Source organism: Micrasema longulum, unplaced genomic scaffold (assembly GCF_059751315.1).
Source record: "Micrasema longulum isolate JH-2025_06_02 unplaced genomic scaffold, ASM5975131v1 h1tg000747l, whole genome shotgun sequence".
In the NCBI taxonomy this organism is placed as follows: Eukaryota; Metazoa; Arthropoda; class Insecta; order Trichoptera; family Brachycentridae; genus Micrasema; species Micrasema longulum.
The window spans coordinates 819059-845727 of NW_028277941.1; the positions used below are offsets into that span (position 1 = coordinate 819059).

At 33.3% G+C, this 26669-nt stretch overlaps 2 protein-coding genes across 3 annotated transcripts in view; both read left to right on the plus strand.

Annotated features, from left to right (window-relative positions):
* The window catches only part of Blimp-1 (PR domain zinc finger protein 1), a 58605-nt gene extending 49083 nt beyond the window's left edge, over nucleotides 1-9522 (plus strand). Inside the window, exons 3-9 of one of the 2 annotated variants that reach the window (XM_088230361.1) lie at nucleotides 967-1179; nucleotides 2425-2541; nucleotides 4020-4061; nucleotides 5780-5928; nucleotides 6034-6134; nucleotides 6244-8436; nucleotides 9077-9522. In XM_088230361.1, the coding sequence (XP_088086487.1) occupies nucleotides 967-1179; nucleotides 2425-2541; nucleotides 4020-4061; nucleotides 5780-5928; nucleotides 6034-6134; nucleotides 6244-8436; nucleotides 9077-9387 (3126 nt within the window). In that variant the 3' untranslated portion in view covers nucleotides 9388-9522. The remainder of the gene's footprint in view (nucleotides 1-966; nucleotides 1180-2424; nucleotides 2542-4019; nucleotides 4062-5779; nucleotides 5929-6033; nucleotides 6135-6243; nucleotides 8437-9076) is intronic. The other variant, XM_088230362.1, reaches the window with a different exon arrangement.
* Nucleotides 9523-20775: 11253 nt separating this feature from the next.
* LOC148279178 (uncharacterized) lies at nucleotides 20776-21213 on the plus strand. Its single transcript, XM_088230360.1, has one exon. It carries the CDS (start codon nucleotides 20776-20778, stop codon nucleotides 21211-21213), a length of 438 nt encoding a protein of 145 aa, XP_088086486.1.
* Nucleotides 21214-26669: the final 5456 nt, after the last annotated feature.

Consider the following 26669-nt stretch of genomic DNA (forward strand, 5'->3'; position numbering starts at 1 on the left):
TATTAGGGCCTTCTACCAAAACATGATAATATCGGCCAAAAACAAGTTACGTGGATTTACAAATTACAATAAACATAATAACACCACAAACAGAAAGGAATAACAATATGAACACAAACAATAGACAACAAAAATATAAGTAAAAGAATAACATAAAATGATAATTGTAATAATAAACTAAAAGAATTCCAACATAAATGAAACAGAAGAAAACAAAATATTACATGTTTATATAAACTGTGTTCGTTTTTTTCCAAGTTTTTAAAACGAGCACCAAAAATAAAACGAAACGGGAAAGGCTATTAATTCATTAGAACGAAATTTTTCTGCTCTACAAAATATTGTATTTGATTTTACGTTACATGTATTATTTTATTTGATTACAAGCCTTCAAATCAAAATGTCAAATATACGAATGTGAGCATTTTCGACACCTCTTTCTGTTCGCGTCTAATCGAGGGAATAAAGCTGCCAGAGCTGTTTAGCCGATATTTGCGCAGTGTACGGTGAAGATGCCATGAATGATTCATGAATTTGTTTTATTTTTTGTTGTGTTCTCTTCATTTGGAAAGAAACGGACAAAACTTATGTAAACACAATATAAAAATGGAAATATTATCTACTTTGAGTAGTGACATTATTCAAAATATGTGGATTTTTATAATACCACTTGTTTTATTCTTTTTAATAATGAGTACCATGGGTTCACATTTTTACATACAAGAAGTTGACCATGTGCAATATTGGTTTTGATCAATCTTAAACAATCTCTGCTCATACTGAAAGTATCTGTCTACTTATGATTTTGACTTTTTTCGTGCATGTACAAAGATTACAATTTACACCAATTGGTATGTTCAAACCAGCTGCTCTTAAGGATTATGTAAAAATCTGGCAGAATAGTTAGCTGTGGCATTTTGATTACTTTCTTTAAAGATGCAATACATGATGTGTGTTTGTCTTCAGACCGACATGGAGCGCGGTCAGCAACAGCAGCAGCAAAACCAGCAGGTCGAGCACGAGGCGTGCACGATGCGCGAGGAGGACTACGAGAGACTGACCGTGTATATCGTGCCGGACGTGCCATGTCCGCCTGGAGCCGTAGGGCGCGCGGAGCGTACCCTCCCCAGAAGCTTGACCTTAAAGCCGTCCGTAGTCTTGTCTACTCCTAACACTCCGGTAAGTATTGATCAGAAAAACAAGAATTTGATTGTTTTTTTTTCTTTTTTTACTGGCTAAAAATATTTCTATGACCAAATATTTAATTTTTCAAATATTTTTATAACTATTAATATAATTTTTAAACTGTGTATCTTATTTTTTTTTTTGAATCCTTAATTTGTAAAAAACTGACTAACTAACTAACTAACCATCACGCCATTTCCCCGGAGGGGTAGGCAGAGAGGATAGAACGCCACACCACTCTGTCCTGGCACACTTCCTTTGCTTCCTTCACATTCATACATCTTCTCATGCACGCACGTCGATTATTCCGACTTTTCACATGACCACTTTCAAGAATTTGTTGTACTTGATCATGCCATGTCTTTCTCGGCCTTCCTCGACTTCTACAACTTGTAAAAAACTGTTTAGTAATAATTTGTTTTAAATACTATATTTTACTTATTCCACTTACATGTATGTATTTTATTATATGCAGCTTATATGTACTCGCTAAGTGCCGTTTATTTCAATAAAAAAAGTAAATGGACGATACAGAAATAATAACTTTAAAAGCCTTTAATGATAGATATTTGCACTCTTTGCCGACTTTTTGGAGAGCATAGCAGTGTCCATCGTCTAGGCTGATGCGTGTAGTATTCTCTTCTATTTTATTACTCCTATTAAACATACTGAAAATATTGTTGACATCTTTTAAATAATTTCTTTATCCTACGTTACATAAGAAGTGACAGTCTAACGCTTCTCAAAAGTAATTATACCATTTTGGTTCCTACCCTCCTTCATTTTTTTTTACCGTAGGAATCGGTTAGTAACGAAATTTAGATTTTGCACGGATTTCTGTAATTTTTCAACTAAGCATGTGGCAAAACTGCTTTATCTCCTCGAGATACCTTTTGGAAGCTTCAATCATATACATATTTTAAAATAAAATATTCCACCTAACAATTTTTTGAGAATTAGAGACGAAAAAATGTAAGTCACATGGACCCAAGTATACCATATATTTATCTTGTAGATATATTGAACTAACAACTAGTTTTCTCATTTGATCAATAACTTCCAAATCCTCTACTTCTACAAGCTGTCTAGCCAACACGATGTGACGTGCTGGAGGTACCACACTATTTGGCTCATAATATGGAGGAATAAGGTCCCTTTGTCAAAACGTTGTCAAACGTTGTCAAACTCAAACAATATTAGATTATTTATGTTATTAATACTTCAATTTTAATTTAACAGACTGAAGGTGTGTGGAGTACGGGTGTCATACCAAAAGGAACAAGATTTGGGCCTTTCGAAGGTACTAGGACACCCAATTCACCAGATAACAAAGTTTCATGGAGATATTACTGGAGGGTAAGTTTCTATCTCAAAATAATTATTTCCTTGATGCAATTGTACTATACTATACATCAGCTTAACAAAATGCTTTTTAACCCTCTTCATCACGAAAACGGTTACACGTGAAACTTCTTTTTACACGGGGGATACATTCAACACAGTACCGTGTAAAAAAATGCACTGAAAATCGAAAAATGCTTGATATATTCCCTTGTTTAAAAATTCATTCAGGATTACAAAAAAATATTTGTGCATTATTTATTGTACCTTGTTTTTTTTTCTTAAATACGACATGATTTAAAAATACTTTAAACAATTGTAACAAAGATTATTCACTCTTACTATTATAAAGATAAGCCGAATAAGTAAAAGGGCGATGTAGGGCATTCCAATAGCGAGTAATATAATTACATTACTTTTACCTCAGATTAATAATACGCCACCGGTTTATAAAGTTGCCCATACAGACAAAAACCATTCTATGATTATCAATCACGAAGTTAAGTACAGTTTACAGCAATCAACGGCCCGTAGGTACTCGGGTCGAGAACTGCAGGTGCAAACCGAAACCGTAACACGTTTGTTGTTAAACCAAGAACCAAACCAAAAATTACTAGCTCTATTGTTCTATCAAAGGGGCAGCTGTATAAGCGGCAGCGGATTGTTAATCTGAGAATGCGTTGTTAAACGAATTGTTATATAATTGATGTTAAAGATATTTTTTACTAAATTTTTGGATCAAGTTATTTCGAAACCGTGTAAAACGAGGTTCCAGTGTTTCTAGTTTGCTAGTAAAATAGGATATCCTATTGTTTTGCTTACTGGAATAAAATTTTATTTTTAATATTATAAAATATGTTAAGCCTAAAAAAACACACTTTGAACTTCATAATTGAAATATACCTGTATTTTTTTATTTATTATAAATCGGTTTGAAATAATCGTAGAATTGTAAAAAAAAACCTTTAAGTATTACTTGGTTTTATATAAACATTACTCAAATTGAATCACATTCACTAAATTATTTTTCGAGATTGAGAACGCTAAATTAAAAATAAATAAACAGATAGAAATATAACATATCTGTCTGTGGGAAATTAAAAAGATCGCTTTGCGGTTGGATGTCAATGTTTAACTAACGTGGACCTGTCACAGTAGATCTATAAAGTTCTTATGTAAATTATTCAGAACCTAGTAGATAAAGTCTAGATACGTTTGTATAAAACCAATAATTTTTTAATGTTTATTACAAAATATGTCTTATTAAGTATATTGGTTTAAATTATAAAGCTAGCAAGCTAGTAGCAAAACATAACAGAATCTGCAGCTTTATAGTAGCTATGGCAAATAAAATATATATTTTTTAATTTATTCCCATACATGTAATACTATTAACCCCTTGGTATTATTTGGCTTTGTCACTAATCACCTCACTAATCTTGTACATATTTCTTTCTTCATTTTTACAATCTTCCTTCTCTTCTTTTAATCAGGTGCAGGAAACTGTTAGACATCATACTTATGGAAATATAAAGGTAAGTGCTTAATACCACTATGTTAATTTTAGTGTAATGATTCATTAAATCAAATAAAATTATTTTAAAAGTATTACAAGAAATACGCAATACATTATAATATATGTAATACCCATATATAATTTATATTTCAACGTAAATAGAAAAAAATTTGGTACATTGGGTATTTACGCTTATTGAATGTTATGTCTACTGTATCTGTAAATTAGTAATTGTAAATATTATGCTCATTTTGAAATTACGCAGGTGGATCGAAAAGCTCTGAATAAGTGAAACAAGAAAACATTTTCTTGGCCAAATTTGGTTTTATTTTTCAACATCCATTCCTTTTAAGTTAATACAGTGATTTGACGCAGTCCAACGATTTTCTAACTTTTTATCCCGTCCAAAAATAGTCGATCGGAAGCTTTACGAAATAGGCATCAGTTTCAGCTATGAGTTCCTCATTTGAGGAAAATCGCTTACTGGTGAGCCATCTCTTCAGGTTTGAAAATAGGTGGAAGTTACTGAGGGCCAGGTCTGGCGTATACGGTGGCTAAGTAACCTGTTCTAACCCGATTTCATACAATTTTTCTTGCGCAACTAACTATGAATGAGCAGGCGCATTGTGGTAATGATAGAGATTTTTTTTTTCTTCAAATGCGGCCGTTTTTCTGCTAATTCAATTTTCAAACGATCCAATAATGATGGATAATATGCGCCAGTTACGAATTGACCCTTTTCAATATAGTCAATAAATATTACTCCATGCGCATCCAAAAATACGAAAGCGATAAGGAATACCCTTTTCCGTCCATTGTTGCGTTTTCGTACGCTTATAAGCACTTTCACCCTGAGAAACCTATTTTCTTACTGTTGCAAGGACTCTGGTGAGTAGAAATTTATGAATTTTTCATCCATGGTTATGAATCAAAGGTTAGTAAACGCGGCATCCATTGCGCGCAGAGCTTGTTCATGTCCGAAATGTCATGTATGATATTGAACACACTGCCATGCGACATCTTGTGGTCTCAGCTAACTCTTTCCACGTTTTCCGGTGAACTAACGTCTTTTGGGCGTCCAGATCATTCAGCGTCATCGGTGCTTGTACGGCCACAACGAAAGTCAGCAAAGCCCTTTTTATAATTTTCATCGACGGTGCAGAGTCCGGATAATACTTATCTTGCCTGTTTTTTGGTCTCAGTTATCGTTTTTTGCGTCCATAATAATGTTTTATCAGAACAAGAAACTCAGATTTTCCGATTAAAAAAAAAAAAACTAGGTGGTTGGTTGCTTCTCACTGCTGTATATAACTTGTCAATGCATAAACAAAAATGGCTAATTTTGACAGACGTCTAATAAAGGATAAAGCGTTTTATAATTGGTTCACATTGGTGCACACTAACGCCATCTCTTAGGATTAATTGAATTTTTTGATCCACTTTGTATATGAGCTATATTTGACGTAGGTGTTGCATCATTTAATAGATAGAATGTAATAGAAATATAATGTTTTGTATAAATGTAATATATGTAATATAATATGTATAAAAATGTAATATTAAATTAAATTTAAATGTTTTGTAAAAAACATATTTAATCGACGTTTTAAATAAAAACTTCCTCGTATAAGTATTTAAAATAAAAAAATTATTCATGTAGAAGAAAGAGTTTGTAAAACAAATAATATTTTTTGTTTGAAAATTGTTTTAGTCACTAAGCGTATTTTTTTCATGCAGATTTTCAAGGACAATGATTACTACTACTTGGATGGGTCTGACACAACAATGGCGAACTGGATGCGCTATGTTGCATCAGCCTACTCCTTCTCAGTAATGAATTTAGCTGCTTGTCAACACGGAGAACATATATTTTTTTACACCATAAGGTAAAATACTTTACATTTTTGTTTTTCATTTGCTGGCGTTATTTAGAAAATAATATTCATTTAAAAACTTTAAAAACGGTTTAATAATTTTTTTTTTTTTTTCAGAGATATTATGCCAAATGAAGAATTGATGGTTTGGTATTGCAAAGACTTTGCTACAAGATTGGGATATGACGTTGATCCAGAAAGAGCTACATATTCAATTTGTAAGTATTAAATTACGATTCGAAAAAAAGTACTTAATAATTTCTATTTTAAGAAGATACAGAGCTTTTAGAATAGTTTTTTAAAATGATTGCTTTTCTGTTGTTATAGGCAAAGAAGAAACTATTAAAAAAGCTTATGGAATCCCACCAGCGCCAGTTCATCCTGAAATAGCTTTCAACCATATGAAATATGTTTTGGGGCTATCCAGCCCCAAAGATCTATTAAGAGCTGATACTCCTCCCGCAATAGACAACACCCTGACGACACGCTCTGTAGTTCCTGTCATGACCCCTTCGCAACCTCCTCAGAACGTGAGAGTTATCAGTCGTCGGTCTCCACAAGCCTCTCGAATTGCATCTCCTTTAACTTACAAAGTTGATCAATCCACAATGCAAGTCGACCGACGAGACTCTTCTCCGGGAGTTATACGCCCGAGAGTACATACCGTAGATAACTCAAATATAACGGATTCACAACAGAAAAACAATACTACACACAGCGCCAGAGTTGGAGAAGCAAGATCTCCGGCAGCTTCTGGTCCCACGCCTTACGACCATCATCAGCTGACCCCAGCCGATGGATCTGTTCGCTCTGATGAAGGTTATCATAGTAATGGCTACCACGATGATGGTTTTACACCTCCTGAAGATTCTAGTGACTCTGATTCTGAAAACAATTACGTTTTAGATTGCTCTAAAAAAGCAACCGCCCCTAAAGAGACAACCGTTATTGTTCAAAAAAATCCTGAAATTGGAGATTTGCACAGGAATGAATTCAGGAAAGTTAAAATTAAAATGTCCCGTGCCTACCATTATCAAAATAATAAAGAAGATGTCGATAACGAAAAGGAATTGATCATTGCAGAAGATCCTGTATTAGAAATGCCACTCTCTTCTTCATCTCCGCCGAGGAGGGATCCGGCCACTTCTACTGTAATTGTTTTAGAATCTTCTCAGCAAAATTTAGTAACGATAAATAAAGAATATTACGAAGCTGAATCTGCCGAAGCTTCTTCTCTACCACCTGCAAATTTTCTACGCTATACACCTCCAAACTCGAGCATATTAGAAACAATTCTTACCGGAAACCGATTGGATAGTAACAATAATGATTCAAACCGTAGACAGCCCAACGCTACCCCCCCTCCAACGTCCCCCACGGAAATGGCATACTCTTATAAAAAAAGTCAACGGTACGGGAATGCGTGTAGTCCCGATTCAAGTTCTAATCTCACCAGTCCGGTACCTGGTCTCATGCCTGTTGGACCACAGATAATCATACCTCGGAACAACCATCAAATTCCTTCTCCTCAACCTCCCGCATTGATGTACGCATCGCCGCCTCATCAAATGGTGCCACATACGACTGAAATACGTGAGATTCGGGAAATAAGAGAAATTCGTGAAATGAGATATGAAAGCCATTCCTCTCCTAACTATCCCTATAGCATGTATTCTCCTCCTTACTCTGCGATGATTACAAGACTGAGTGGCTCACCACCAAGTATGCATTCTCCTCCAATATCTTCTAGCCACCAATATGAAAGAAATGGGCATCAATCACAATACCCTACATCTTCCAGCGTTATTACATTAAAAAACTGTTCTCAAGTGAGCATGCTTCAAAACTCCAATTTGAATCAACACTTGCTGCAACCATTACCACCCCTACAGCACATGTCACCTTTGCATCATTCACCACCTGGAAGTCTCAGTCCGGATGGAGGTTCATATACTAGAAGTTGCAGTCCCTTGAGTCCGGGATCGCAGAGCTCCAGAGGCTATAGAAGTCTACCTTATCCACTAAAGAAAAAGGATGGGAAAATGCACTACGAATGTAATGTGTGCTGCAAAACGTTTGGACAGCTTTCAAATTTAAAGGTTCATCTGAGAACTCACTCGGGAGAGCGACCATTCAAATGCAACGTTTGCACTAAATCATTTACTCAACTAGCACATCTTCAGAAACATCATTTGGTCCATACGGGAGAGAAGCCCCATCAATGCGATATTTGTAAAAAACGGTTTTCCTCCACCTCTAACCTAAAAACTCACCTGAGATTGCATTCTGGTCAAAAACCATACGCTTGTGATCTCTGCATGCAGAAGTTTACTCAATTTGTTCATCTCAAACTTCACAAACGCCTACATACTAATGATAGACCCTACGTCTGCCAGGGTTGTGATAAGAAGTATATCAGCGCTTCCGGCTTGCGCACGCATTGGAAAACCACAAGCTGTAAACCCAATAATATTGAAGAAGAATTAGCCATGGCAAATGCAGCAAATACAGAATACTTGGGTAGGTTTTCTCATTTTTTTCTTCAATACGTTTAGGTAGAATCACTTTCACTTTTCAATATGATCGAATTATATTTGGCACTTGATTTGGGATAGCATTTTTATCGTTGTGATCTTTTTCGAAATTTGGTAAATTCACTAATCTTTTCAATTTTCAATGATACACATATTCATAACTAAACAGACCGCTTTGTGAGCGTGAAACCTCAGTACTGACACTTTCACTTAAGCTGCGAGAGCAGGTCGAGTGAACTGACTTTCCAATCCTCTCCACTGCGCCTGCAGTGGTTGGTAGTTGGGTGACCGTTTCTGCACTCTCTCCTCTTTGGCCTTTAACTACATTCAGTAGGGAGGGTAATGACCCGATCTTTACATATACATAATTGCTATATTGATATTGGAAACCGAATTGAATGACTTTGTTTTGTAATCGTGTCAAACATTGCATATATTTGACAAATATGAAGACTGAATGAATAAGTTCAATTGAACATGCAAAGTTAGCATTTTTAAAAATCCAAAATTATGGAAATAAACAAAAAAAAACATCTGAAAGTAGTAAATTGCTCAGTAGTCGATAATGATTGTTTTAGATAAATACCTTATAATTAATTTAAAAAATACCAATCGTTTTTTTAAAGACAAAGATGGTCCTGAAGACTCGTATGACATGCGACCCCTGCCTCGACTCCATGGCCCCGGTGGATTCCTCCAGCTCCCTCCTCCGATACTACCCCCGCACATGGAGTACCAAGGTCACCACCAGCAGCAGCACCAGCACCAGCACTCTCCTCACCAGGAACACCACGGCCTTCAGGGTCGGGAGCAGGAACAACACCAACCCCAGCACCTGCAGCAGCCCTCTGATAGGCATTACAACTCTCAGAGGAACGAGGAGACGAGGCCCAGTGTTATAGAGTCTAACCAGCCCCTTATCATAGAATGTACATAAACTGTAGGCTGAAACAATTACATTAAGTAATATAATATTTTCCTCTTACCCATGTTTCGATATTTATACTATTTGATTATTACGTCTTGTAATATTTACTTCCGGCTAGTCTACTTACTTGTTTTGAAGAAATGCTTTAATTACTATCGCATACATTATGGCATACCTAATACTTCTCTTAATTGATGTATTTACCTATATTTCTTCTTTGTAAAATTATATTGCCTGTGGTACTGTCACAAATGTACTCCTTTCTCATTATTACTCCTGTTGTAAGGCTGTATTTAGTCATAAATTATTAGGTAATATATTTTTTATAATGTTTATTTATATCTCTTATGAAGATTTGCGAGATTTTGTATGAAAATAAATTTAATGTAATTTTTTTTGTGATTTCAGCTATATTTAATATTTTTTGTACATAATAAATGAAATATTGTTGAAGAATATCATTATTTTACATACGTGTGTTTTTTATTGTAAATACTTTGTTTATATATAATTTAAATTGAAACCAAATACTTATATTTTCCAAAGATACGCTCAATGTGAGGTATGCTTTTATTCTGTGACAGGGAAATGACGTATTCAAATTATCTGATATATTACTTAATAAAATCAGACGTAGCCTTATATGAGTTTACTCACTTTGCAAATATATCATTATTATATATGACGATACTCGTTCCGCATCCCTGATAACATACTCCTATTTTATTAAAATGTAAATAAAGAACGTAAATTCGACATTAGTATATACATATATATTACTGATTATAATTAAATTACTGTTTACCAAATAAGTGATTAAAACTATTTATAAATAAGAAATGAACATAATTAAGCGCTCCTGGGGTAGGTGCCCGTAGTATTATACGAAAATGACTATGTAAATTCTCCAATACAAAAATGTAAAAAACAGCTCACGATTTTTTAAATAAGTTTATTCTGTTCCTTCGCGTACCTTCATTCGTACAAATAGATCTTACGTTCATATAAATGTATAAAAAAATAGTGTGTATCTTTTTTATATATAACATTTTATTTTGTAAATAAATATTTTGATTAAAACTAATATGAGCGATTATGAGATGATTAATTCAAATGCATTTTGATGTGATGTTTCTCCGTAAACATTTTTTTTTATTTGGACTAATAATGTGCATAAATTATTGTCCTGTTTATTAGCAATATTTCCAGTTAGTTCAGTTCTGAGTAGGTTTCCCTGACGTTATTAAAATTAGATATTTTTGACAGAGAGAGCTGCTGAGAATATGGAAGTCTAAGCATTTATATCTTATGATCTGTGATCAACTGGGTTAATTGATACACACTGCGTGATATTCACCATTCTGCCTATAGGTAGTTGACTTGCATATTCTCGTATGGCATTCAAAGACAGATCATAACCTTTGTATATGCCTAGATTTCCATATTTTCAACAGCTTACGTATAGTAAAAAAACATAAAATAATATTATGTTTTTACTTCCAAGTAATAATTCAATATTATATACACACTATTTGTTTAATACATATTTGGATTTTTAATTATAACGTAATTAAGTTATCTTCATATTTTAACTAAATTATAATTTGCAATTCATTGCAATTAAATTTATGGATATCTATTTTATTTTGGAAAACAGGTGCTTAACCCAAATTATTTGTACTGTTCATTTTACAATGCAGTTTTGATAACATTTTTTATTTTTCATTTGTTTTCACCTAAACCTAGATAATTTGATATATGTGTATATTGTATATGTATGTATTCAGTGTAACGAATAACATCATTATAATAATCGAAAAGGGGTTACTAAAATCATATTATAATTTAAAATACATAGGTAATTATAACATGTTATTTTCCTGTGAATTTCCCACCGATAATGTTACTAAAATATCTATAATAATCGATAATGTCTACGCATGTAAAATTATATTGTTGTATTGATGTATTCAATTTCTGGTGTATTGATATATTCATATTCTGATGTATTGATGTATTCATATTCTGATGTATTGATGTACGTAAAACAACCCTTTAAAAGAGTCTGCCTTTTTCTCAGTCTCTATAAAAATATATTACACGTTAAGAATTTGCATGCGGATTATAATAACTTTTTATCTATCAGAATTACAAATATCACTTTTTCGTATACATGTGTTTAGAGATAAAAAAATCTTATAAAAGAAACCATCTAATATTCAAGAATGAACCTAATTCATTTGTATTGTATGTCATGATACTATGAAATTTGGATAGTCAATCAACGACATATTTTTTTATCAAAAACATTTTTCTCTTCGTGGTATGTCATTTTACAATATTAATATATAAATTTGTATCATATAAACCACTTAAATTTTTCTTATCCGTCGATTAGTTTCGAAGCTATTACCTCATCATCAGGACTTATTCTAAATCTCCGAAGAACCACTCGCGTTTCTATTTATATGGTATTTTTTTAAAAACTATATTTTTAAGGTAACTATGACCCTACGCCAGAATAATTCATTATGGCATTTCGTTGCCAATATCTTTATGTTCGATTAAAAATATCGATTTTGAATGTGAGCTATTCGCAAAATTACACTTATGAAATATTTGCGTACTGAATCTGTGCACAGACTTATCTTTGTAAATATATTGTCGCACTGGGAAAACAAGGTTTTATCAAACAAATTATATTTTTTTACATTTTACTTTTATTATATTTAGATTTAAATATCAATTCGATATGCATCAAAATTTTAAAGAACATCGAAATCAACCCTTAATTATTATTTAGTTTGTTAATACAATATTAGTAAAACATATAAGATAAAATGTTATTCGTTTCAACTTTCATGTTTAAAAAAAAAATGCATCTATATTGAACCTTATTTCCCCAATCCGACGATATGTTTATACTTAAAACGCTGAGCTCCACTGTTAATTTTATGTAAGTATATTTTTTTACTCACCAGCGTTGACCTCGTGGTGTAGTGGTCAGCGCGTTTGCCTACCGTCCAAGAGGTCTCGGGCTCGATTCCTGACATGGTTGATAAGAAATATTTATTTGAAAGGGTGTTTTCACACTACAAAATTTCATAGTCCTTGAACTGGTACCTGAAGTGTAAGATTGACCACCTTACCTTCATGTAACAAAATTGATCGAGATATGTTGCGATTGGTGTACCAATCCAGTGCCCTATGCACCATTGGGTGTGGAAAGGGAATGATGATGACTCACCAGTAGTACGTATAATGTACATGTTTAATATCAATATCATTTTTTACTTTTTATTACGACATTTTACATCGTATATTTAAACATTAAACAAACAAAGTTGCCTTAAATTAGTTAAATTAATTAAAGTTATAGTAACTGTAGTTTTATTCTTGCAATATTTTATATATATAAATAACAACGCGAGTGATTCTAAGTTAGATGAGCCCTGATGATGAGGTAGTAACATAAATCGGTTGACGTGTAGCTAAACATTAAAAATAGTTTACATAAATTTACAAACAAATAATGTTTAATGACAATTTACTCAAATATTTTTTTTTTCATTTCCTTCAATAATTTTTTCGTTTTGTAGAAAAATAAGTCGCTTTCACATCAATCATCTATTGTAACCTATTCAATAATTGATCGTGTAAATATATATATGTGGAATAACGTTGTGAGCAGAATATATGGTGCCTTGTACAAATTTCATAATAAATATTTAATTCTCTTATAATAACGATAACGTTTTATTAAGAACGACATATGTATTGTTTTCGTATAATAACGTGGATGGAAAAAGTGTACAGAATTCGACGAGTTTTAGGTATTTACTCATTTTCATATTTATACAATATAATTACTTTTATAAAGCGCCCTTGAGGTTACAAATATGCCGCAACATAAGTTATAAATAATAATAATCGATAAACATTTTGAATATAAAGGAACTTACGTACAGAAAATATTTAACTTTTTTTTAAAAATATTTAATTGATTTGAAAATGAAATCAATTTTACTAATGATTTTTTTTTTGCAAAGTCAGTCCTGTTTTCTTTTTTTACTTATCTACTTTTAAAATAAAAAATGAGATTTTATAAAGTAAAATAATAATACACACATTATAATATAACATATTTTTTCTTCTTTTTCGCTGAATCGAGAGAGTAATTTTTTATCCTGTCAGCGCCTTTCCAGTTAATGGTTCCTTAACATTATTAAATTCGAAAACATATTATGTATATTATTATTAACATTTTTATAACCTTTTTAATATTTACATACATCAAAAATTAGTAATTCGTAAGATATGTACATTTAATATATAATGTAAACCAGTGTTAACATAATAGTTGTTCATGTGTCTGTATAACAACATTACGTTTATTATTTATTTTAAGATGACTGTTATATTTTATCATTTCGAGTTATTTTATTTTTTAACTAATTTATTGTCCTAAAATTTAGTATTATAAGTTTCGCGTGTATGTTTGTTAAAATTATCGATGTTATGTGTGTGTGGGATATATAAATCTGTGTGTACATGCAAAAAAATCGAAAGTTTAGACCAAATTAAGAAAATAAAAATCTTACTGAAATTACCATATTCTTTTAATTCTTTAAAAACCTGAAAATATTTATTTGATCACCAAAGAGCATTTTAATAAAAAAAACTTAGGTTATCTTTATTTTTAATTGAATTTGAAAATACCTTGTTTTGAAAAATACCTAATACAAGCATCCAACTTAAGGGACCAGATCTGAGAAAGCATATTTGCTTCAATCATCGTAATCATCGTAAAATTATATGTGCAAGCTTATAAAACCAAAATCGTAAATCACTAACTTGAATAAAAGACGTTATTGCGTTCACTAATTGTCTCTAAGTTTATATATGGCTGACAACTCCTGTGCGTCCGCCCAAGTTAAGTCGCGTCCGCATCCGCTATATAAACAAGAATGATTCTATCATAACACAATTGAATTTGAGAGATGAAGAACATTTCAGAAGAGGAAATATGAAAGTCTAAGCATTTACAGATCTTACAACCTGTCATTGGCTGTTATTTTCCGTTATTTTCTGCAAAACAGCGTTTGTTGATTAAATTATTTCGTTACATGTCATTTAATTACCCTATAAATCTAAAGACTTTCCGACGGGAAACAATTTTTTAAAAGGATTTTTTTATCTCACGTATCTATGTATGCATACAATACATTGATTAATTAACGATAAAAATTTACTATAAGGCGTAACTTCGCAAAGGAGGTACTTCTTAATTTTTTTTTTATTTGAAGATCTTCTTTCTTATTAATAAAGTCTTCGGAAGATTATTGAACTACCTTGGAATAAAGCAATTTAATGTTCAATTAATATATTATACTAATTAATATAATAAAGAGACCAGTCTCGAAGATGTCGCGAAAGCGATGAAACCGAAATCACCGAGAGATTTTAATCTTTAATAATTGATAATTTATTATCACTCGTCTTTTATTTCTATAATAAAAAAAAAACAAACATTTTTTTCATTTTCAAACAAAAAAAATCTAAACTATTTTATTCAGTTATTATTATTTATCAGTTTTTTTTATTCTTTGTTTGGTATTTTTCTGAAAAATAAACACTGTTTATGCGAGACATCTGTTGATTTAAATAACAACAAAATTTTTGAAGTATTGAGAAGGCTTCAAAACTTTTCCGGCGACCAACCAAATTAATATTATGGATCAAGATACATTCAAGAATGTGTTTCAAACTTTCACCGATAGATGACTCTTATAATAGTCATCTTTTAATTTGTGAGCTTTCAGAAAAATACTAGATTTTTTTAGGGACTTTCGAAAGAGCATAATATGATAACGTCAAATTACCGCTACTCATTAAAAAAACTCTCTTCTCTAAATGTCCCCTCAAAAATTGTAAATTTTGTAAATAATATTTTTCTTGGTTGAACCGTTGATATTTTGGTCAACGGCTTCAATATGGGATCTGAATCTATTTGAAAGGGGCTTTTTCGAGGTATTCTTTTGAGTCATCTTCTTTTTAATATTATATGCTCATTATTTTTTTACTATCTTAGACATTCTTGTAATTTTTTAACAATTCGCAGATGATTTTAATATTTTTATTTCGGGTAAAGAACTTCCTTTTCTGTTGAACCAAATGAGTATGTATCAATTGATGTGTTTGATTCCTAGATAACCAAAAATGAATTTATTTTGGCCTCTGATAAATATAAAGTTATGGACTTCACGAGAAAAAGAAATATATCATTCTCTACAAATCTTTGTATTAAAAACTTTTGAAATGTAATAAAAGTTCGGTAAAAATCTCACAAAAAGTCCTTTAGGGCTTGTCCATAGTAACTAACCTAACGCGACAGCGGTTACTTGCGTGACTTTGCTGGCGACCGGGTGTCCACAGCAGCGGCGACGAGCCAATCTCGCGACCAGGATTTTCCTAGGAAAGCTGTGCCATTATTTAGCTACCGTAATATGCTGTAGGGCGACGGTCGTAATAAAATGCCAGAGATGTAAACAAAAAAGAACCATGTAACGACATAGATAACGATCTGGCGGCCGTGACAACTCATCTGTCAAAAAAATTTGCTTGTAAAAGCATCCGAGATGTCACATTTTTTATTAGACATGTTTTGAAATCGAAAAATAATTTTATAAATGTAGCAAGCAAACATGCTTTATTATTCATATAAGTTGTTTGTTATTAACATTATTATTTATTCAACACTTTATATACATATACATCAATAAAAAGGCACTTTCTGTAGACATTTTGTCAATTCCACTAGTCCACATCACAATTGCACATATTTTTACAGCTTTGAAAGGCAAAAATGTTCACCGCCATACGAGGAAAACCGTTTGAATACCACCGCTACGGAGGCCATCATGCATTTGCCTACCAATATGAACATTTATTATGTTTTTACTTACTAAAGATTGACGTTTGTATCTCTTTAATAATTTTTTGAGTATGCAAACATTTTAGAATATATTTTTATATCAAATATTTGATATTTTGCTCACAATCGACGCTCTCTGAGAGAAACCAGCTTCATTGATTTGTACAAATACGTTTTAATGACGTCATCCACCGCCATATGATGGTCGCTAGGTGACAGCACGGCTGACTTAACAGTTTCAGGAAGGAAGTAGGATGCTGATTTAGTTAGGGCTGTGCTTCCTTCCAACCGGAACGCACACGTTTTATTGCTTGGTCCTCCCCTTACGGGGGTGGTATTAGGATTCTCTGCCTCTGACGACTCAGGGAGTCCTTCTTTATTCAAGGTCGTTCTCCCATTGTAAATATTCGAGTTTTTAATTATGTTTGTCGTGTTAGTTATGTTTGCTGGGTTACTATAGTTTTAAATCATTGTTCTTGTATATTTGTGCACGTTTATTTATGTAAATTGTTTGTATAAATACAGGTATTTTAATTGAAAAAACAGAAGCATTGATTGAGAGAATCCTAAAAAATGAAGACGCAGTAGAGACGACATGTTGGCCTCTGTTTATACATCCTCCTTCCCTCTTCTTAATCTGCGTTGAGTTGTATTCCTTAGGAATATTTATTACAACTTTCCTTTAAGCGCAGCTGACAGAGAGGCCCCCAGGACTCTACAACAGTTGCGGGTGGATGGTGGGCTTAAGGGTCGTCCCTCAATGTGGATTAGAGAAAATCAGCGGTTGAACGGCCCCGAAATCAACCCAACACATTTGGAGAATTAGTTTTCAGTTACAGTTAATCGTGATTGCTGGGGAAAAATATATCCAAGATTTTTTTGTGCCATATAATGACAATATATATGTAAGATTATGAACATGTGGTTTCAGCAGTATGGAGTCACGGCACACACGCTACGAGGTGCGAACTGTTATGAGGGTTTTACGGTAACACTTCCCCGGGCGCCTGCTCGCTCTGAGAATGATCTTCAGTGGCCGGTACGCTCACCCTATTTAAGCCCATTGCGCCTTTTTAATGGAAGCATCTCAATTCTATTGTGTAAACCTATCGTCCATAAATTCTAAGTCAACTAAAGGACGATATTTGCAAATCAATAAACCAGCATACCCATTGGTATGCTGGAAAGAGTTGACCGACACTTTAGAATTCGGGTAAATCGTAAAATAATAGGAGGCTAGAACTATCTGATACAAGTTTTAAAATAGTGTAAGGTTGTCGAATAATTTTAAAATATAAATCAAATAGTAAATTGATCCCCAATATCTAGACGCACAGGTTTCTGTAATCTTTAACAAGTCCAAAATATCAAAAATACTTAATTTATTAGTATTTTTCTGTAATCCGCCTATGTTCATTCATACCTATCTAGTGCACAGAGCTTCTGAAATTGATAACTTTATATTTTGTTTTCCTAAATTACCTTTGACTGGCTCATGAATTTAAATTTTATAAAAACGTAAATATTTCACGTGGATTTTTTTTAAGCCATGAAAATAATTGCATTTTTTGCCTGTCTCGCGAAAAAGTGTATCGACCCTAACCTAGGAACTTATAGAAGAAATACGGCGAAATACTTTAAGGTCGTATATGGCGAAATTTTTCAAGTAAATTAAATGACACAGCACTTATTGCAAATTGATGATTTAGTTACATCATAACAGTTGACATTATCGTTCAAATAAATTAAATGTCCACTACACGAATAAAAAAATCGCTCCATCGCCATGGGCATCGTGACATGGAATTGTTAATCCTTGGTCAAGTGACATTTGGCTTTAAGTTGTAAGTTTCCGTACCTAGTAGGTGTTGGAACCCCCATAAATAATTTAAGTTACCGATACGAGTGCATTATATTATTATTATTTATGCTAAATGTCAATATCTGGTTTACATTTGCAAGATCACTTTGTTACCTAACCTACGAGACTCCATTGTCCGGTCATTAATTTTTACGATCCATTAAATGTAACAGATTCAAGATTAACTTTGTTAAAACATAATACAAAATGTTAATATATGTTTTTTGCCATACCAAGTAGATAAATAATAGGAAAGACATTTGATATGCATACCTTTTATATAGTGTTTCGTAATATTACATCGTGTGCCTTATTTTTAACTAACCTGTTCATTTGAAGTATTCAATATCTTTACTAATTTATTTTATTTTAAAAGTTTTATGCTTTTAATATTAATTCGATAGAGGTAGGAATAATTTGTTGTAGTTGTCGAGTAGTTTACAACAATTTCATTAAAATTTAATAATAATTCAAGTATATTTAATACACTAGCCAACAATTATTAATTATTTTTTTTCCATATTTTGTTTCCATAGTGATGGGGTGTCATGAGTCGACTTTAACTAATTTTCAGGTAAGAAAAATTAATATGACAAAAAATAAATTACATTAGCGTTTATTTCTATTATACGCAATAGGTGGAATTATTTTATTTTAACAAACTAAATGAAAACGATATATTTTAATTACTTATTATGCCAAAAATATTAAATGTATATTTGAATTTTTTTGTATGAAAGTTACATTCGAAGAGTTCTAATTTATGGAAGAATACTTGCCAGGTGGTTGGTTTTGAAGATAATCATGTGGTGGTTTCTTGAGATCCTTGTATTTTGCCTTGCCTCTTGTAAGTGAGTTCCGGAGCATCCCTACACGCAGACTAGCATCTAATAATCTAATCTGCAAGCATAGCTTTATCAAAATAACCCTGATGTATTTCTATTACATACATTTCTTGATAATATCTTCCTCTGTAATCATCACTATGCTCAGAGGGACAGCTCTGAGGGAAAAAGTCTCGGTAGAAGTGGAGAAAATTGATTTTAAGGGACATGTCGCATCCGAGTGGATGGAATTTTTGCAGAAGTGTTGTCACCAACTGAATGTAGATGTCATATATTTTGTTGTTTTTTGCTCCCTCACGGTAAAGCCATTTAAAACGACACACCTGGGCTGGTATTCTAAACGATATAGCGCGCGTAGAGATCGCATTGCTAGCGTCTATTTATTACGTAATTACACGTTAAAAAAGCGTTCTTTATGCGTGATCTTGCGTTCAGAATAACACCCCCAAAACCTTTTTAATAGAAAGAGTACCATAGACATGTAGTTTTTCGTAAGTTTACAAGTTTTTCTTAAGTATACATTTATCTTTATTTTAACAACATGACATCAAAAATATAAACAACAATACTACTTATTCCGTTTTTTTAAGAGCTTTTTTTCTTATAAGTTTTAGAGTTTTCAGTCAGTTGACTATGGCCTCTGGAATTTTTAATATTTTTATTATATTTTATACATGATTGAACGTAGGACTTTTTACTCGTCGTATGTAACATTAACCATTAAACTGGTATTATCAAGGTAGGTACCCAACAATCAACGGTTAAAAGATTCTCGGGATGAACATATAAATAATCTGAATATCAAGGTCCCTGGGATGTATGTGAACCTGCTACAAAATTTATTAAGACCGTTGACATTTCCAATACCAAAGGGTTTTTTTTATCAGATTGACATTTAAACAAGGATGGTAAAAATCATGGCCCGAATGACTCTAAAAGGTGATTCGTTGCCAGTTGATGATAGTGTCAGAATATTGCACGAGCAATCGGTCGACGTAATGGAAAAATGGTATTATATCTTTTGCATTGCCTTTTCTTTAATCGTATTTTATATACTTTTTATTGTTTTAGCATTTACTTTGTAGAAAAATATGTTTCATTTATTAAAAATGAAACACTTTTTGATTTTTTACCATATAAGAGTTTAATATATAATAACACAACTAGTATCCTTTATTCTGAATTACCCATCATCAGGTGTAAATATAAATTTTATATTTACATTTGAGGATGGGTATTTTAGAATACCTGAAACTAGTTGTGTAATAATTTATTAAACTCTTAGGTAGTAAAAACTACAAAGTATTTTATATGACTACGACTTTTTTTTTAAGAAACATTAGCGTCCTTCTAATTTACCCATGTATTTAAATTTTGGTGGTCATTTTCAAGGAGTTGTAATAACTCACTATTAAAAAATGGAAATCAAATTAGGGTAGAGTGAGGTTTGAACCTCGGGCCTCTGGCCCGTGAGTCCGCAACACTAGCCACGGGACCACAACCCGATTCTCAACAACTTAAAATAGCCTTTTCTGTTAGAAAATTATTGAAAATGAAAAACATGTTTTATAAATAATCAGTGCGATCATTATACAGTTAAGCGTTTGATATTTGTGTGTATTTTAGTGTTAAGTAATATAATTGTATTTCCGTTGTATTGTAAGAGCGTAAGTTAATATTTTAATCATAAGTGTAGGTAGTATGTAAGTAGTTATGCGAAATATTAAAATTAAGTAGGAGGGCAGGAAGACGAGAGAATGCCTGTAGGCAGCGATAAGGCTCACCACCCATCATGCCGCGTCTCTCGGGGGGGTGCAAAGAGGAGAATGGAGTGCCGTATTGGCGTATGGAATATAAGAGGAGGAATGGATAAGAAGATGAATGAACTGTGTGATAGTATGAAGGATAAGAGTCTAGATGTTCTTTGTATAAGTGAGAGCATGAAAAAGGAGAGTGGATCGCTGGAGCACAATGACACGCTCGTGCTGTGGTCTGGTGTGCCAGAATCAGAAAGGGCAAGTCGGGGGGTTGCGGCGATGCTCTCTCTTAGAATGGTAGAGTGCTTGAGTGAGTATGAATTTGTTAGCGCCAGACTCATGTGGATCACCTTTAAGATTGGAATAACGAGCATTATGTTAATTATCGGATATGCCCCAGTCGATTCGGCAGGTGAAGATGTGAAGCGTGAGTTCTGAGAAAATGTAAGGGAAGTATGTGCGAGGAAAAAACCGAATGAAAGAATAATTTTAGCCGGTGATCTGAATGGATGGGTAGGTACTCGTCGAGATGGCCTAGAAACAGCCCTTGGAATGTATGGCGATTCTAGGATAAATGGAAATGGAAAAAGTTTGCTCGAAGTGTGTCTTGAGTGGAACCTTTTTGTTTCGAATACCTTTTTTAATCATAAGGGTATTCACCAATACACATGGGAAAGAGGGAATGAAAGAACGATAATTGATTACGTGGTTGTTGACTCTAGATTAAGAACAAACACAACCGACACCCGCGTGTTTCGGGGCGCTGAAATGGAATCAGATCATTTTCTTGTTGTAACACGAGTGATTCTATTTCGTGGATGGCGCTCACGAACGAAAACTGTGACAACTTCGTCTAGAGTCAAGGTTGAAAAGTTGCAAGTCGAGAATGTAAGAGTGAAGTATGAACGGGATTTAACCGAAAGTTTAGGAAAGAATGAAATAGAAGTCAATATCGACCAAATGTGGGAACGATTTAAATCGTGCTTGTGTGAATCGGCAAAGAGTGTATGCGGAATGGCGTCCCGAAGAGGAAAAAAAGGAGATGCATGGTGGGATGATAGTATTAAAGACCTTGTAAAGGAAAAAAAGAATGCATGGATGAAGCTTATATCAATTAGTGACATCAATAGCAGCGAGTATGAAAGTGCGAAAAGTAGTTATAAAGTATGCAAGAGGTTGGTTAAGAATGGAGTGAAAGAACGCAAAAAACGACTAAACGAAGAGGAAGGTATAAAATTGTCCACTCATTTTCATGAAAACATAAAATTGTTTTGGAAAGAGGTGAAAAAGACAAAGAACTCCTCCGAAAGTGGAAACATTAAAGCGATAAAATCAAAAGATGGCCGAATGCTAACGAATGACGAAGGAGTGAAAGAGAGATGGATGGAATACTTTATGGAAGTATACGAAAGTACTGAAAGTGTCCCTGAGCAACAGCTTGGTTGTGCAGAGGAAGATACGAGTGATAATAGGTCATGTGAGATAAGCATGGTAGAAATAAAGAGTGCGCTGAAAAGTATGAAAAACGGAAAATCCGTTGGGTATGATAAGGTTGCTGTGGAATATCTGAAGAGTGGTGGCCAGATCGTGGGTACATGGCTGCACAGACTTTTCAATCTCTGCCTAAAGGAAGGACATACGCCGTTGGATTGGAGGAGGGCAGTTGTCATGCCTTTATATAAGGGAAAGGGATCTCGTGCGGAATGTGGAAACTATAGGGCCATCAGTCTTCTGAGTTCTGTCGGTAAACTGTATGGGAAAATTATAATCGAGAAAGTAAGAAAGGTGACGAAAGACAAAGTGTGGGACGTGCAAGGAGCCTTTATGAGTGGACGTGGATGCACGGATCAAATTTTTGCGCTGCGAATGCTAACGGAGAAGGTTTTGGCAAAAAGTCAAAAACTATTCTGCGCATTTGTCGATTTGCAAAAAGCGTATGATAAAGTAGATATAATGAAATTGTGGGGCGTGTTGGAAAAGTATGGAGTAAACAATAAACTTATACGTGCAGTATCGTCTCTCTATGAGGAGAGTTCAGCGTGTATAAGAGTTAATGGGGGATTTACATCTTGGTTTGCGATCTCAAAAGGCGTGAAACAGGGATGTGTAATGTCACCATGGTTGTTTAATCTATACATGGACAACTGTATGAAAGAGATAGAATGTATGGGTATTGGAGCAAAAATGGATAATTTTTCAGTAAGCTGCTTGTTGTATGCTGACGATGCAGTTCTGTTAGCAAGCAGCAAGGCTGATTTGCAGCAAATAGTCTCTAGAATGTATGATGTATGCCTGGAGAGCGAATTGGCGATGAACGAAAGTAAGTCAAAAGTGATGGTATTTGAAAGGGATAGTGAGGTTACTGACTGCATAATAAATGTAAACAACGAATGTCTCGAGCAAGTAGAAGAATTTGTGTACCTGGGAAGCATGTTTTCAAGAGATGGAAGAGTAGAAAAAGATGTTGAAAGAAGAGTGAATGCGGGAAACAAAATGAACGGAGCACTAAGCACAGTAATTTCTAATAAAAATATGTCAATCGAAGCTAAACTGGCAGTGCACAACGGAGTTTTAGTCCCAACACTTATGTATGGAAGTGAAACATGGAACTGGCAGAGGAAGGATGAAAGCCGAGTGAACGCGGTTGAAATGCGATCTCTTAGACGAATGTGTGGGAAATCAATGTATGACAGGGTTACGAATGATGAAATCAGGCGAGAGTGTAAATCTGAGACAAGTATAATTGATAAGATTAAGAAAGGGTCTCTGAGATGGTTTGGTCACGTAGAACGAATGGACGACGAGAGAATGGTAAAACAAGTATATATGGCAAAAATGAACGGCAACGTTAGACGAAAACGACCAAGGAAGACGTGGCATGATCAGATAAACCAAAATCTTAAGTCTGGTCATGTCAAAAGCAGACAGAACCGAAGGACATGTATGACAAGATGTATGAATGTGGAAGAGGCTAGGAGTGTATGCCAGGATAGACGTGTGTGGCGGTCCATTCTCTCTGCCTACCCCTACGGGGAAATGGCGTGATGGTAGTAGTAGTAGTAGTAGTAGTGCGATCATTATATAGAAAAAAAAATGTTAATGATATTTGTATACGTATTTAAATAAATCGTGTCGCAAATACGAACATTGTCCATTTATAGAGTAATAATATTACAAACTAGAATAGTTAAAAAATAAGAAAAGAAGCATTGACAAACATACAGGATATCAAAACAAGATCTGGCTCAAACCAATAAAGTCCAGATCTTGTCTTAAGTTAACAATACGATAAAGACAGGTCATTGGAGAATTTAGGCCATAGTATATTCTATGCTGATCGATGAACGGTACTTCAGTATATTATTATTCTTCTAACACCCATACCATTGTTTCTCACTTTTGTGTACAGTTTCAGAATAAATACATACCTTTGAAAATTTCATGAAAAAACTTCATGTAAAAACTTAATAAAAACTGGTTTCACAACATCGCGATAGTGATAAAACCTATGGTATTGGCCTATCAAAAAAATTGTATTAAAGTGTGAACCTGTCATTTATTCATATTTTATTTTATTAATTACAATGGATTTCGACTAACGAAAACTCTAGCAGCAGAAGACTACCAGGAAGGTCATTATTTCAGGACAGCCCACCGCGCACCGTCACAAACAGTGACGGTGCGCGGTGGGCTGTCATTCGACATTCGACTTAGACCAAGAGGAAGAAAAAGAAGACTTCCACCAAGAAATTTCGTTGACTAATTTTTATATTTTAAATAACTACATTTGTTTTTTTAATAAATATTAGTTTTCGTGAATAATCCTTTTATTAAGCTTTAAAATGGTTAACGTACAGTACGTATGAATTTTTAATCGTATTTTTTGGTTTATAACAATAACACTAAAACGTTGTATTGGTGTCCGTCAGGGAACCAAGTAAACATACATTTTCGTTCATGTAAGCACGCACATTTGAATGAAAACGTCACGCACATAATTGTCATAAAGCAAATGTTATTAAAGATTTAAATGGACTGTACACAATTTCCTTTTGACTGTACAGACATGGAGAGAAGAGAGAACACCAAAATCAAATGTAATTTTTTTCAAGCCTGGGTATTCCGTGTTGTAATTCACCACTGTGATTGGGCGTCACAGCCTGTTGTGGTGCAAAACAATGAGATTTTCATGAGATAAATAATTACTGTAAACCATTGCACATAAATATTTATTTTAACGTATTCAAGTAAAAGTACATAAGTCTGTATATCTTGAACAATAAATTTCATTAATTATATTTGAAATTTTAAAGGAAATGCTCATATTATCCGTTAATAATGGGGAAATTAAGTGGTATTTTTATATTTTGTTTATTGAAAGACTATCGAACTAAGCCAAAAAATATATATTTTTATTTTCATGTATTGTATCATCAGTGTTATGATTTTTTAAGTTTCGTAGTTTTGAAATCACTCTGCCTGTGACGTCACAAGTTCTCTTCGGTGAGTTCTGTTTATTGGGGGGCTAGTTTCCCGTAAACCAAAATCTATGGCAAAAATTTTGATCATTGGTTTATTCGGAAGAACTAGTGGCATCGTTCAAATTTCTTTTTCTTTAAAAATTTTTTGATGTATTTGGCTAACTTCGCTGGACAATTAAATGCTCTTATTTTACTTATGCGTAAAACATTTTTTTTTATTTCTTATTTCTCGTAGCACTGAACTTGTTTATAATCGAGAAAAAAAAAACGTTTTAAATAAGGCAGTAAAAATACATTTATGAAGAAAATAATTACTAAAATTCAAACTTAAGGTTAGACATAATATGTGTAAATGTTACCCAGTGTCTTAATAGGCCACTTAAACCAGACAATGACCGGTCATAAGCCCTGTAAACTCCTAGGCTTCCATATTCCCTTCTCAAAAATGTTTCCCCTCTCTTTTGCAATAAATGGAGATTCGTTCTACTGTTTAATTTCATCTCACGTGGTCAAAGAAAATCAAGTATTAGAATGATAAATGGCTTCCGGGTTCTCATAATTTTATATTGGACTCTAAAACTGATATTCCAGATACCGAATCCTTGCCAAACACGAACATTTACGTTCTCAGTATGCGCCAATTAAGCCTCTCGTCTTGTTCAACTTGACATTCAGAACTGGTTAATACCTTTATGGAGAGCACATGAAGAATGGTACCACACCTCATCTGCATTAACAAAAAATATATTATACGGTCGACTTATCGGTCTCGTATAAAAAATATTATACGAGGCCGATAAGTTATTTTATTATAAATGTTATTTTCTTAGTGTTTTTTTTTTAAAATGTATTTTGATTAAATCGTTTTTCTGTGTGAATTTCAATGTTAGCTATTATTACCTATTAAAGTAATTATTCTATTTCTATTTATAGATAATGCATATCTTGTGCAGTAATCCTTCATATGACACATATTTTGTGTTGATTTATGTCTTGCGAGCTTAGGCTAATAATTTTGTTAGCAAAATATTTTATTTTACAAGATAATAAACAAATTAGACTAATCTACCAATATACGTTGTTACAATACTCTTGCGACATGAAACATTAATATTAAGAAATAAATACCTCAATTCTGGCGATATACCATATTTATCTATCGCGTACCGGGTCCATAAAGGGTAAATGCCTTGCCTTCAATTTATTTTTATTTAGTTTATTCCCATGTTGTGATAACAAGATTCTGAATGGCAATTCAGTAAGAGACTAGTAACATTTAACAAAAAGCTGATAAAGGACGAATAATTACATTTACGTTAAAGTCAAACGAACGTTAAATTTAAATCGAATTGTGGTCCCGTGGCTAGTGTCTCGGACTCACGGATCAAAGGTTCGTGGTTGAAATCCCACTCT